Source organism: Athene cunicularia (assembly GCF_003259725.1).
Source record: "Athene cunicularia isolate RWA chromosome 2 unlocalized genomic scaffold, athCun1 chr2_part1, whole genome shotgun sequence".
Classification (NCBI taxonomy): Eukaryota; Metazoa; Chordata; class Aves; order Strigiformes; family Strigidae; genus Athene; species Athene cunicularia.
Genome location: NW_020799095.1, coordinates 98,010,403 through 98,025,697, shown reverse-complemented (window position 1 = coordinate 98,025,697; position 15,295 = coordinate 98,010,403). Strand labels below are relative to the sequence as shown.

General features: G+C 39.0%; 1 protein-coding gene across 8 annotated transcripts in view; it reads right to left on the bottom strand.

Moving 5' to 3' along the window:
- Positions 1–15,295, bottom strand: part of PIEZO2 (piezo type mechanosensitive ion channel component 2) — a 259,140-nt gene that overhangs the window by 134,352 nt on the left and 109,493 nt on the right. For all 8 annotated transcript variants that reach the window (XM_026842250.1, XM_026842251.1, XM_026842249.1 and 5 more), the window contains one exon: positions 5,732–5,894. In XM_026842250.1, the coding sequence (XP_026698051.1) occupies positions 5,732–5,894 (163 nt within the window). The remainder of the gene's footprint in view (positions 1–5,731; positions 5,895–15,295) is intronic.

The following is a 15,295-nucleotide window of genomic DNA, read 5'->3' as shown; positions in this document are numbered from 1 at the left end:
TTCTCCAGAGGTCAAACCCAAAGAAATATTTATAAGCAATTAGAAAAGGTAGGCCAGTGCCGTACTAAATAGAGATGACAGTGAGAATAAAAAAGAGGAATAAAAGATGTGTCATCAGGAAGCTAAAAGAACCCAAGAAGTTCCAATCCTCTCAAGTTCTTTTTCCCTCTTTACCACCTGTAGTACTTTCCACAATAGCCATCATTTGCTATCTCTGAAGAGAAGCAAATATTAAAGGAGAAGTAATTCCATATGAGAAGATGTTTAGAGGAATCAGGGCCCACATCAGTGAGAGTTAATCAAGTCAGATGAATGTTTGATACTGGTAAAATAAAATAAACTAAACACAAAAAATAAATAATCTTAGGAAAAATATAGCCATCCCAGGCTTTAAGAAAACGGGGATGGTCATTTAGAGGGGGTCATGGGCACCATTGTAAACAGCTTTAAAGAAGATCTCTGCATCTGAAGGCAAGAAAACCAGCAATGTGCTAGAAACTAAAAGGACTGGGACATCAGATCTTTCTCGGAGATGTGCTCTAAACTGAACTAATTATCCATATTATATAGGACATCCAGGTAGGTGATATGCTAGTAGAATTGTTCAACCCAACAATCTCTGAATCTAATAATGAAGGTCATAATACCATCATTTAAATTAACAAAACCTTGCCTGAAATGTTGAGGCACTGATATTCCCTGTAGCTCAAAAGAATATTGCAGAATTATAGATAGTTCAGAAAAAAAAGTTACGAAAATGACAAAAGAAATTGAAAAAAGAACAGGGATTGCTTACTCTTCAAAGGACAAATATGCAAGATAATAAATACATTTGATTTCCCTTATAACATCTCACTCAGTTTTATAACATGTAATACAAGGGACCTTCCATAAAATTAAAGAGTGTTAAATTTAAAATAAAATCAGAGAGCACTTATTAAATTGTGGAAGTCCTTGCTTCATGACGCCACCAAAGCCAAGAAATTAATGAGGTTTTAAAAGGGTCTGGATAATTATATGTTTAACAAGATTATCCAGAGTAGCTATAATTAAAAACAACATTCTTTGGAAGGGATTTGAAACCACATGTTTTAGGATTAAAGCCAGTCTCTCACTAGGAGAGATCAGGATAAATTGTAATGTTGGAGATGGGGAAAAAGGGTATTGCCTTACTTGCTTACTATCCTTATCCATCAGGTACCAGCTGTTTTCAGGATGAGGATACTGGTCTAAATGGGCAATTTCTAGACTAGGAAGTCCTTGGACAAGGCATGGGATGTGTGTAGCTCTCAGAGCCTATAGATTCTGTTCTGTATGTATTGCAGCTACACTTGGAGACCCGGACCAAACGAGAGCTCCTGATGTGCTATGTGCCCAGTGTAGGTGCAGGACAAATAGCCCTGTCAATAGCCCCGTCACTGTTGAGAAAGACAAAACTAGAAAACTGCAGTTTTACTGCCCCCATTTGCCAAGGGACACAGAAGCTGAGAGACAGATGAAATAATAGACTTGAGGACACAAACCAAGTTTGTGGCCAAAGTAAGAACCATGCTGGTCCTCCTGACTCCAGTCCAGTATCTTGACTCCAAGCCAATCTGTCTTCACATTCTTCCCAAAGTTTAGTTTACTTTAAAACAATTTCCTCTCTTTTTTTTTTTTTTCCCCCCTTTTTGAGATCCCAAACAAATCTCTGTCTTCCGCAGAAAAGAGGGGTGGAGGCTCTGGGATCAAGCTTGCCTCAGATTATGGGACAAAGTACAGACCCAGTGTTCCATTTGCTTTCTAGAAGAGTGTGGATGAGAAACAAGCTCAAATGGACAAGCCGCCAAGTGTCGTGGAAGAAGTTGCATTTAAGACTAAAACTGTATATTTCAATTAAGATAAAACTCTTCTAAAGTTTTAAGTTGTGCAGTCTCAGAAGGATTTTCTTCCCTGCCACTGTCACTTACAATATTGGGCAATTCATCCATAGTCTCAAGCAAAAGCTACTTCCTTTCTAATACCTATCAGACCATATATACTGTATCTGCATTTTGGCATATAAACCGCCATCTGCACCAAATCAAAAATGTCTTACTTTCAGCTGCAGCTGGGAGTTAACTGTACTTTCTTATTTTCTTCCACCTTTTACACCTTGTGACTGGCATTGTGCTTTTCAGCATGCCCGGGCCTGTCTCCAGCTGAATTCACCTGCTTTAAATTTTCTGAGCCCTAATAAAAAAGGCCTGCAGACACGTTTGCTCCAAGTGTGCAACCATTTAGGGGTGGTAATGAGTTGGACTGCAGCCTGGTATCTGGCAGACCTTCCTACTTCATGACTCACTGTTAATTAAAACCACACTCTTTGCTTATTCCTAGGATAGCGTTACTTACAAATAATTGAGAGTCTCTCACTGCCTTATAGCCTCCTCCCCCCAGTTCTGTTCCGTAGAATATGCTTTTCTGATGGAGATCTGTTTCCCTTAAAGTTGGATGCAGGGTAATGGAGAAGGACATTCATTTTTCAATGAATCCTCGTAGTCCTTAATTTGGATTCTGATACTTTTTCTTATTTCGAATTGCATCTCAATCCACAAGCAATCTGATCCATTGTAATTTACAGCTGGTTTCTGGAGGTTACTGCCATGATGAAGGACAGTACACAACTGAGCATCACAAACTGCTACTCAACTGCAGGCATTTTTTCGGCATGCCCATGTAACAAGTGAAATGTGATGGATTAACACAGTGCCTTGAAAAGATCACTTTTAGAAGTATGAAAACAACAGGTTTTCTTGTACATAAATTTTAGGAGTAGATAGATTAATGTTTCTTTTTAAATTAAGCCTATTTCCATAGTATTTCATGCTCCCCCCAGGCTAAGAGGTCTGAGAATCACTCAATGTAAATAATTTCATGCAAAACCGTAAAGCGGCAAGACAAACTCTCTGCTTTTGCCTGGAAGTCACAGTGCTGATTTCTTGATTTATAGAGCCATGTGTGGCTAAGCATCTAGCAATCTGAAAAGTCATCTCCCTTATGGCTCTGTTGAGTCTGTTCAAAACAGCTGATGCACTCTTAACAAAATCTTGTACCATGAATCTCTGATGACTGGTGGCAGGGACTCTCGGCAAAAGCTCTTCAACTCTGGAGTTTCCTATAGGCCTGGTCTAACAAACCCAGGACTATTTCTCTTGGAGGCACAGTACCAAGCTGAACACTTCTCCTGAAGCATTTGTTTGTAGGGCAGTTATTGCTGCAAACCATTTTGCATTCTCTAATTCAATATAGTTACAGCATCAGTAGAGAACTGCACCAACACATCGCCACAGGCATCAGTCAGCTAATGCAGAATTCAAAGAACTGATCACATACTTAGCTTTCCCTTTTAGAGTGTACTCTACCAAGAAAGAATTGAAACTTATTATGTGAAACCTACACAGTTTGGACTCATTTTAGATCATGCCAATATTCTCCCAAATTCAGACACTCAGCTGCATACTCTGCATATGCATTAGGTTCCTTAGAGTCAGTCCTGCCAAATACATATTCCTAGCAGATTCAGCTGCTGCTGCAGCCTCCTCCTAGCTAGCAGAAATGATTCCAGGATGTTATGTGCAGACACCTAGAAAGAGAAAGCCGAAGTTTGGAAAAATGTCTTTAACAGGTATTTAATTTTCCACTATCCATTTCACTTCATCTTTAAAAAACAAGCAGGTTATTCTGATGCAGATTCATCATTTCAGCTGTGAAGATCAGAATTCCTTAAAGCATTGGGGATCACCTCACACAACAGTAACTATTACCCCTTTTTTTAAAAAAAGCTGTGATAGAGTCCTGAGTGCCACTAAACACAGCTGCTGTGTTCACTAAATATTCTGTAATACATACAGTTTACAGAACATAAATAATAATTTCTGGGGTTTGATGTGAATAAATAAAGCACATTTACGCTGATTTTTATTTGCCCAGTATCCAGTATCAATATTTCTTTGCAGTCAAAATTTTATCCTTCTTCTCCCCCATGCTCTTCCTTTGTGGAATACTCTGGCCCATTTAGTTGCGCTGGTGGATTCCCCTGAGGTAGTCAGTCTAGGACCAGCCCAATTTACAGCTACACTCTGTGCTACGTAATCAGTGTTTGTTAGCTTGGTTTTTTTCCCTTGCATTCCAGGCAAATGACTATTGAACCCTGCCTGGAAGACAGCATCCATCCTGTCCGGGAGACCAAGATCCTTTCAACCCAGACTCCAGGCTCATGTGCACCTCTAAACCAAACACAAAATGAATATCTGAACATTGTCATTCAGTTTCAGAGGAACCTAAGCATGCCCTTTTGTTTCTCGTCTGAGCTTCTGTCATCAACTTACTCCTGTGTTATGCACGTGCACGCTTTCTTTCCAGGAGATCAAGGGCTTCAGAGAAGTCTCTTAGAGCCCACTTTGGTAAAATGTAACTCTTAAGAGATGGTCTGAACACAAAACATGTTAATTAGCCATATTTCTTAATACCTCAGATGTCTCCCCTTATGGATATATCCCCAGATTCTAGCCTGCTGCTAAATCCATTTTGCACAGCTCCAACAATAAAGCAGATTTAAAGCTGATAAAACCGGCTTTCAGGAGACACAGCAAAACTTAACATACACTCATCAGGCAGAGGCCATACACATCTTCCAATGTGTAGTTAAAATCTGCAATCTTCAGGCAATCCTCAACCGCCAGGAGAGCCCATAAGAATTACAACTGGAACTAAGTATAAAGCACAGTCCTGATACTGATCTCTCATGTGCTAGAAACTCGACCAGCTTCTGGCAATACCACAATCCAGACAATATGGCAACATGGAGAGAGGCTTTTTTTCCCTCTCTATAGTGGCACCAAAACGGGCAGCTGATTCTCCTAAATACTTAACCCACTTCAAAGTGCAATTTCTATTTGAAATGAGCAAGTTGCAACTGTCTCCCCTAAAAATGGAGTTTTGAGAGTAAAGAAAAAAACATTCCACTCATATGTAAAAGAAAATGAGACCCAAGGCACACTAGACAGTCTGATAAAAAACATGTTAAGATTAGTAGTAGGAATTTCTCTGCACCCTGGGCTAAATTCCCACTGTGGCTTTTTATATTATAAAATAGTTTCCCTCTTTCTGTGGATTTTTTTGCATTCAGTATCTCTGCCATTCTTTTTCCCACTAGTAAAATACACAGCAAACACCTCAACACTTCCAGTTAAGCCATTCCCAAAAATTATCCTTGAGCTTATTCAGTATGACCACAGTTTTAGATAACCCCTTCCATGAATGTAATACACAGTCTCTATTCCCTTCTCCTAAGAGTCATTTCTAATAATTACTCAGATGCTGCTGTTATTCTTGGATAACAAGTTTGGAAATATGGATGCTATCTAAGGAACTAAGCAATGCATGTAGCAAAACAACCTTGTCAAACTTAACCAGCAGCTCTGGTGAAGAAACAGCTTTTGTCATCTACTGTCATGATCATTTCTTAACTCAAAACAATCTGAAAAATTCAGTAGCATACCTACAACTTCTCATATTCTGCTTTGTTTTTCTCAAGATAATAACAACTGTAGCTTTTCCACGTTAAAAACAGCTGTTTAGTTTTCTGAAAGTAAGTTCACTTCTTAACATACCCAGTCCTCATGAAACCATTTCAGAACATCTCTCAGACAGGAATGCCAAAGCTTACTATTAGCTAAAAGTCATACAGATAGAAATGTGTATTTGATACCATTTCCTCATTTTCAAATTGCATGTTGCACTGTGCTGCATCCTCGGTTACTGGCTTCTGAAACATGTTGCGGCAGATGAGCCATATTGTCAGACTAGCAATGAACATCCCAATATCTGGTACAAATAGTCTGATCACGTTGCCAGCATCTGCTCCTTTCACACTGTATGGGATGAAAAAAAAACACAAAAAAACCAAAGAAACATTTGTTACTTCTAATGACATTTTCAACTGGAACAGAAAGTTAGCTCAAGGCAAAGAAAAAACACCAAAAATCCAGTAATAAGAAAGGTTTGCAATATATGAGATATGAACATGATCAAGGAACTCTAGATAGACAGGTATTTTTGCTCTCTGGAAGTACAGAATAAGCGATTATTCGCTGGGAGCCCACATGCTCTTATTTTAGTAATACTTAGCATTTTGAATAACCCAATTCTGAATCCATTTTGTGAAGAGCAACACAGGCACGGACTTCAAATTCAACAAGAAAGATTTCAACTGAGTTCCTAGAAGATCCATGTATATAAATCATAATCCTTTTACTGGCACCCTTTGCAAAGACAACAGCATCCAGCTTTACCAAGAAGGTCAAGCAAAGACAAGATATCATTCATGTCACCTCTAAGTGTGCCCTAATCATTCCTGCAGACAGAGGAATAACCAGAAAGTCTGTAATTGTTTAATAATAGGTTTTACTATGTTAACTATTAATACATTTCATCCAGTCAGACTTCTTAAATACCTTTCTGGGTATTTAAGTATAATATTTAAGTAAAATATTTAAATACTAATTAAACTGTTAGATCCCCACCAAGAAAACCTTTCTTCTCCTCCAAAAGATCTTTAAGATTGGATTAATTTTATGTAGAAAAAAACCCACATTGTGCAGATTTAATTGTTTAGGCTGGGAAATATGACTTTATTGGTTTGGATGTGGTGTCTGAATTTGTTTCACTGTTAGAATGGAGAATTTGGATTCAGATTTAATGGCACAATGAACTGTTTATTAAGCTGCTGCATGGACTTACTGAACTTTTAACTATTAATAAGAGGATACAATCTTAATTATTTGAAAGTATACAACATAAACCTGCCAATCTTGAAGTTAATATGTTTTAAATATGCAGCTCCAACTTGAATTTAAGTTTTATAGGGCTTTAAGTCCATAATCAGTTCTGAGGACAGGTGAGGCATCTGTACAGCTCCTTGGGCATACATGAGTGCATCAGACTAGCTCTCCACAGCCTGAACTGGTAGAAAACCTTGCTAGGTTGTTTTATAGATGCAAAAGAAGAGATGACCTCTGGCCTTTCTTTATTATAACACTAGCAGCTTTGAAGCCTATTTGTGAAGGGCTTACCTGCAACTGCTGCAACTAACTGCAGATCTAGAGTATCTAAAAAGTCTCTAATGTGATTATGATAAAAACACTGTCAGGAATCTTGTTGGCCTGCTCATATGCCTTAGATCAAATTCTATATATCCACCACTGCTTCTGACCCAGCTTTTCCACTACTGTATATCTTGCAAAATAACATATGCCCAAAGTGGGAATACAATAATCGACCAGAAAGCTAGCTATAATGTTTGTCTCAACAGGTACAGATGAATGTATCATGGGAAGCAGTGAGCAATGTACAGGTATGAGACATGCTGTCCTGCAGCGCAATTATGAAACGGACCCAGAAGTACTACTGAATTGGTTTAAAACAGGACAGAGAAAATTCAAGCTCTAGTTCTTCCCATGCTCAGACATAAACACAGAATAAATCAACAAGGTGCTGCCTAAGGAAAACAATTAAAGATATGAAATTGCAGCTTCTTGTATAAGGAAAAGAAAGAAATTGCAATCATGCAACCAGAAAAGTTCCTCCTCTGATGTTCTTTGCTATAGATTAACCCCAAATGGCCATGCACTATATGGCAGCTAAGTAGCTTGAAAATGTTTTGCTAAAGGCTTCGAGTTGTACTGAAGCAGAGAAAAAAATCAAGTTAGTCACTGAAAGGCTTATAAAAGAGTTAGATGGCAAAGTACTTGCTGGATTGCTTGCATGTTTCTTGTGCCACTACTTCAAGCAAGCATGCTGTAGAGTCAGCTGGCATATGACAGCATAGTCATTCTGTTTAACATTACAGAAAATACAGGCTTGACATGTGTCAGTTCATGTGTCAGTACCATAGCTCTTACTGTCACTGAAGATTAGCTAGTCAAGGTACCGAGTCTGTACTTTCTCCTCTGGCAGAAAGCAGTAAAAAGTACATGTTTAATGAACCTAATTCCCAACAACAGCATACACAGGATTCACAGTAACAATAATGAATTCGTTTCACATCCCAATCGTTATGCTGAAACCTGCCTATTAATGTGGTTTTACTAAATAAGTGGCAACAAAATCTGAATTCTTGATTCTGATTTTATCACTCAGGCATTTTTTAGAAAGAGTGGAAAAACCCTCTGAATCCGGTATTAGTGTAAGAACAGTGTAAATTTACTAGTGTCATATTGAAAAATGGATCAGATAACTTCTCTGTAATACTTCTGTGAGTGAGCTTTTTCTATACACATGTATGGACTCTCATTTAAAATTAATTTTGCATCACTTCTGAACTTAAATCCCAAACCCATCAGATTCAATACACACTAACAAATTAAAAGGAGGCAGCTTTCAAATACCAGCGCTTCTCAGTCGCACCAGGTTCTCCTTCCTCACATTGTACTCCCATGGAGCCACGCTGGATCTTCCTTCATGTATCCCACTCCCCGGAACAAGGGGAGACCCCTGTGAGAGCACTGCCTCTGTCGCGGCTCACATTTCTTTCCACTAACCCAAACCAAGTGCTTCTGATCTTTCAAAATAAATCATTTAGCATGTTGTTATGAAAGATGTAATGTACAGTTCAGGCTAGCAACAGAGTGTCTGAACAGTGATACTTAACCACAGAGCAGGGAAAAGTTCTGCACATGAATAGTTTATTCACCAAAACCGGTCACAAATGTATGCTGTCCCCGTCTCCCCATGAAAAAGAAAACAAATTGGCCTCAGTGTGATAATTAAAAAGGAAACAAAAGATCACTTGAAAATAGAGAAATGTATATTCTTCTATAAATCAGAATAATAAACTGCTTCATTCAACCCTAAGCAATTTGTTCCCCGGTTTTTCACAGCAACAGCTAAAACAAAATTCAGTTATTCCCACTTGTTATCTCTGGCAGTACAAAAAAAGAATAGTAAATACTGCAATCATTCCACAAACATTTCTCACTTTATTTGCACGTTCACGCATGGTCATATTTTGCATTTGATAACAGTCTATGCATTGTACTCTTTGCTCCAAAAAAGGCTCTCTAAAGATGAAGTTAAAACAGAAGCACAGGAAACCTATTCAGGAGATCTAGAGAAACAGCCTTTTCTTAATCCCTGCAAGAACCACAATGTACAATGAACTGGTCATAGACCTTGATCTGCAACTAGTACAGCATCATGTATTCACCTAAACTAAATAATTTACCTGCAGGGAAACTTTAATTTTAATAGATATCTCTGACTGAAGCTTATAACTCAGCCAAAAACATGTGCTAAAGTGTAATTAGAGTAAATGGCAGCTTTAGAATGCTTTTCCCCCTCTTTTGCTCTTTCTTACAGGATGCAGAAGAAAACAGGACATCTTCCCCCCCCCCCCCCCAAAAAAAAAAAAAATAAAAAAAATCAGGGGTTTGAAATGTTTTTCTAGCTTCACTTGACCATGTAAATTACATTGCACATGTTTTTTTTAAGACAAGGGAATACTACAGTTAGGTTGCAAGAGTTCCTCTGTAACAAAAATAAATTTTGTAGGACAAAAGGGATTTAATGATTTTTGCATCAATATGTGAAACTGGTTTATCATATCAACAGACCCCTAATACAGCAGTTTCCTCATCAGTCAACCTGTGTTCCTCTTGTTTCCAGCCATATGCTTTAAATTTAAGCTTCTTTAGAAAGAGATCATCTCAACTTTCCGTGTTTATACAGAATTTTTCTAGTACTGTGTGACCCTGGATCATTTCTGAAGTACATTGGTGCTAAAGAAATTACTAGGCAAAATTTCCCATTTTATCTGCATTAAAAATAGAGTTAGCTGTAGGCATACAGGTTAAAACTGCTCTCTTACTTCACGTACACTCACTAACAGTCAAACAAAAACTAAACACCTGGAAGAAGTGAAGCCAGCATAATTTAAACATGACATTCTTCCCTGGTTTTCTAGAGATCAGCAGCTGAATTTTGGAAAATAAAATTTTAATTGTCATCCTTTCTAGAATAACCATTTCTCACAAATTAGAATTACTCATCTATGGAATGCACAAAGCTTTGGTGAATGGTGAAGTGTTAAATACCGACCTGGTCTGACTTCATTTCTTTAGAATGGCAGACACATTATCTTACTCTTTATTTCAGGTTGACAGAATAAAACCAGAAAAGCAGTAGAGCTATTAGAATTCAAATTGGAATGGCTTCAACAGGAAAAAAAGTGAAATATATATTAACACATGTGTAAAGCAACATGCATATAATATATAAAATATTTCGCATATAGAAAAAACCCCAAAGCCCTCAAACTCTAAATATTTAATATTGTGTTACAAACAAACAAAAAATGGGGAAAAAAACCCCAACCAGTCTTTTTTAAACAAAGCTCAAATTAATTCAGCTTCACAATATGTCACAATGTTAAGTTTATGAAAAACAATAAATCAAACAATGCCTCCAGACTAAAGCCCTGTAAAAAGCTTGATTTTTATATTGGATATGGGGTGAACAGAGTATTTTAAACTTTATTTTTTATCATAGTTTTAAAAATTTCTCAAAAGCCGTATTCACTGCATACTATACTACGTTTTCTTTTACTTTCTAATTAACTGATTTAATAAAACTGCAATTAGGTAACACTGTATTAACAGTTTACAAATTATAAACTAAGGAAGAGATGCATAGATGCTAATACTTTCCATTCACCTTGCTTCATCACTGTGACACATTTGATATTTCCAAGTGGATCTAATATTTCAGAGTAGTTTACCCATCACTGCAGATGTTTACAGCACAATTCCCATGGGCTTCATCTGCTGCTGTAATCACTTGGATTGGAGGTAAATCAGACACAAGAATCATAGGCACGTTCCCCTGGAAACGTGGACTGGCAGTATCACATAGGTGCTGTGTGGTACTATGAAAGATTAATTTGTTTATCACTAGTATCCTCTCTGTCATACAAAAATAGTGGAAACTTTGAGGGTACCAAAGGCTAGCAAGCGGACTGCCCTTAGAGATGTGCTTGCTGATCCCTGATGTAGGAATTGGGTCTTGGGGATGGTTGCAGCCAGAAACAAGTTAAAGAGGCCCCTTGTCCTCTCTCAGTTTGAACTAAGAATGAAATGTCTGCCTCTCTACTTGGCTGGCAAGCTGACACTTAACTTGTCTGGGACTGAGGACAGCAGACCCGGTTTGAGCCGCAACCAGCACTTCAGTGAACTCAGGACACTCACGGTCTATATTTGATGCTCAAAATCTATATTCATGATGGCATGACTTGTCCCTACTGGTTCAAAACTCAAGTTAGATATGATGTTGGTTCACAGGGTAATCTTGATATGACTCTCAGGGCAAACCTCTGCTGGGGTAAAATATGCGAGTTGCTGAGTGCTGGTAGGTCTGCCTTTAGTCCTTTCCTTACCTCATGTCTACCCACAAACTGAAAATAAATTATGTTGAAAAAATAAAATACAAACAATAGTATTAATATTAATCTCCACAGGGCTGTGCATGATCACTCTTAATCCTGCACTGCCTCAACGTGACTGTCCTCTCAGTTTATGCAGAATGTGCCATGTCTTTTACCAAAAATACCTGAAGTTACACTTTGAGAGAATTTTGGTCATGCAAAGTAAAAAAGTGGGAGGAAGAGGGAAGCAAAAATGCATAGAAAACTACTTATAAAAATATTTAGCATGCACTGACCTACCCAACATACAAGTTCAAAGGGCTCCTGAAGTATTTGTAAAATCTTAATCACTGCTTACAAACTATGTCTGCATGGACTCAAAAACCAAAAGTATACTTCGCTTTCTGAGGAAAGATACCTTGCAATGAAGAACACTTTCTGTATTGCAAAAGTGCTTAACCACGTATTAACCAAACATTTGCTTTCCAAACACTGCTATGCACAGAGAGAGCAGCTATTTGAAACTGAATGCACATTGCCAAGTTTTTGGTGCCTCATTGCTTGCATAAAACATTTAACATTAAGAAATTATGGATATGCGCAATATGTAAAATGTTGGTTCGTGCCAAGTTTTCTTTTTTAAAGCACCCACTGTTTCTTGTTGTTCATTGATCTTCTAATAAAGGGCAAATTCCAGCTTGCCCAGGGCAGCACGCAGAAGACATAAAATTTAGCTGGGATTTAGCAGCTATCACGCAAAGCGCTCAGCTGTGCTATTGCCAGACTCGTGACAGTACAATATCCAGCTCCCTTTGCCCATGTCCCGCAGCTCCAAATGTGGAGCAGGACTGATGTTGCACAGCCAAGGGGAAGTGAGCACATTCCCTTCCACACCCATGGCGCTGCATGCGCCAGCCCCAACAGTGCTGTGGAAACGACAAGCCCATCCACAGCATAAATTATTTCAGATCGAGATGGGAATGTGATCCCAGATGAAGGCAGAGCCAAAGTGAGCAGAAGAGACCTGAGGACCCTTCAGGTATAGGTACATTTGGGTCTGAAATCTTCAGACTTTCCACTTGCGTGTATGTACATTTCTCACTTGCTTCTCTCTTAACGCACACATTGTATAGGGATTTGGCTAAAACGATAATTCACTATTCACTGATCACTATAAAACATATAAAACAGTTAAATCTGTCCATAATGCTCATAAATTCTTGGTGATTGATAGCAAAATGTTTACATAAAGGCATACAGATATCCATATGTTCCACAATGTTCCTGACTAAAAGGAAGTGCTGAAAAGACTGAAGCAGTGATTATTACAAAATATGCTTGCTCCCTCTCTTTGCAGCTTTCACTGTTGGAGCATGAACAGATCGTCATTAAAAACTACTTTTTCTTTCATTCTATAGCCAGCATATAATATAATCACAGAAAGTTAAAGACACATCTTTATTTTCCAGTCAGCTGCAGATGAGGAGGGAATAGTATTTCCCCCAATTACAGCAAGCGACATTGTAAATTACTGTCATTTTACAAAGCCAGATTATCCTCAATACAGAGGAAAGGCACGCACCACTAGGAAATGCCACGGTTTGAGCTGGAGTGACTATTGTGCTTCAGCGAGTGCATGGGGACACCTCCACCCACCCCAGCCCCATTCCTAATTCAAAACTATCCAGTGCTACATTTGCTGGGATGGAACCATTCACCAAGACCCTGAATTCTTCCACATAAAAAAGCTCCCAGCCCACCCTGTCTGCTCTGAATGAGCCCGTCTTTCTCTACAGCACATCAGGTGGGACAGGGCAGAAGGCAACATCTAACCTTCCCCACCACCACCTGCCTGAAAATCCCAGTGGTTTAGAGGCAAAAGCACATGGGCATTGTGGGAAGCAGGCTCCAGTCATCAGGGGAATACGTGCAACATCTCCCTTCACCCACCAGCTGATTTCCATCAAAAGTGGCCAGAAGAAACATCCTGATTTACCCTTGGTGCACTCTGTTCAATTCCACAGCATCAAGTCAAGAAAGAAGAGTGGTAGAAATCAGTGGTAAACTAAATGCCACAGCACACTGAGATGGAGCCTCTTATTCTGCTGTAAATGATACAATTCCTGGGTAACAAACACCCCATGTACGTGTGGGAGGGGAAAGGACTGCACTGCTTGAGAATATCTGCTCAATGGCTGGGATGTGTGGCTACCAGAGAACCCTCTCAGGTGTGGGAGGCAATTGTGGTGATGTTTTTCCAGTGTGGGAGACTCTGACCTTGGCTGAGCATTGAAAAGGACAGGATTGATCAGATCCAAATGGGGCAAAAAGGAGCTGAAGTTGACTGCTCCCACTTTTGCCTCCAAGCTGGGTGCCCTTTGTCAGCACACTGCAGCAGGCTGGTCAGACCCTGTACATGGTATGTTAGTACTCCACCGGCCACAGGCTTCCTTGTGTTTCATGTGCCAATTGCTATTTGGAGATCTCACATGATTTATTCATGAACAAAAACCAACAAAACCAAAATAAAACACAAAGCCAAACCTTTAAGCATGCGTCCTAGAGAGTTTTTGGATACTAATTGCAATGCTGATTGCTCTCCAGATTAAAACAAAGACTGGCTCACATTCTGCTGCTGGTGGGTTTACCACTGTATTGCTCCCAGCTACCACTGTACTGCAGGAGGCTGGGCCGTGCCAAGAAAAACACTGACAACAGTCTCACAACTCAAGTGCTCAAACAACGCAGTCCATAAAATACCTTCTATCAGATGTTCGTTTCCTTTGAATCCCTAGGTTGAATGGCATGAGAAAAGTTAGCTGAAATTAATTTAGCTGAAAAGAAAATAAGCACAAGGGGTGGCAGGAAACGAGCAACCTAAAAACCTGATGCAAAGAGTTGGATAAATAAGATTCCTCCTGAATGGACACAACTTCTGAAAGGACCTTATGCCATTGCTGAGGCAGCACAGACCATCAGATCAACATGACACAATGACACACTTGAGAGGTGCAAGGATTCTATATGGAAATTACACAATTGTCTGAGCACAGAGAATATTTTTCCTCACTTGCAGTTAGCAAGGAGAACGTATCTGACGTATAAATTTTAACATTCAGTGACTGTGAAGTCTCAGTTAAAGATTGCTCTACCATCACTTCCTTCCTTCAATTTCATGATATTCCTTTGCTTTTCATAGCATCTATTAGCGTGTAGGTACGTAAGTGACATGAGATTGCTCTTTTTGCAAAGTACTCAGATTACTGTAGCATGCTGTTAGAAAGGACATAGAGTAATATCCATGTAGTTTTCTACTTTTGGTTTCAATGTGGTAGAAACTGATTATTTCCTCATTAAATTCTTAAAAATATCCCTGTTTAAGATTCATTCCCCTTTAATCTCATTGGGTTGCTGACTGCAGTATGCTGCAGTTGCTAGCAGAAAGTAAATTTACCTATTTGATTTACAGCCCTGTGACTCACAATCTCTTGTCTCCTTGCTTTTGTCTAAGGCCTACCTGTGAGCATTATTAAGTCCTTTTGGTTTTTTAACCACTAGTGTTGCATAAAAAAAGACTAAAAGCTGCCACTGTGGGATTTAAGAATTCTCCTGTCATAAATATGCAGCCAGTATAACACTCCTGTGCAGGGTGCTGGCAGAGAAGTATCAGGATGAAAACAGGCATACTGTGCTCTGCTAACACTTGCTAGATTGAATGACCCGCTTACACAGCTGCTTCTTTTGAAGTTCTAAGGAATGGAATAGGATAGGATAGGATAGGATAGGATAGGATAGGATAGGATAGGATAGGATAGGATAGGATAGGATAGGATAGGATAGGATAGGATAGGATAGGAT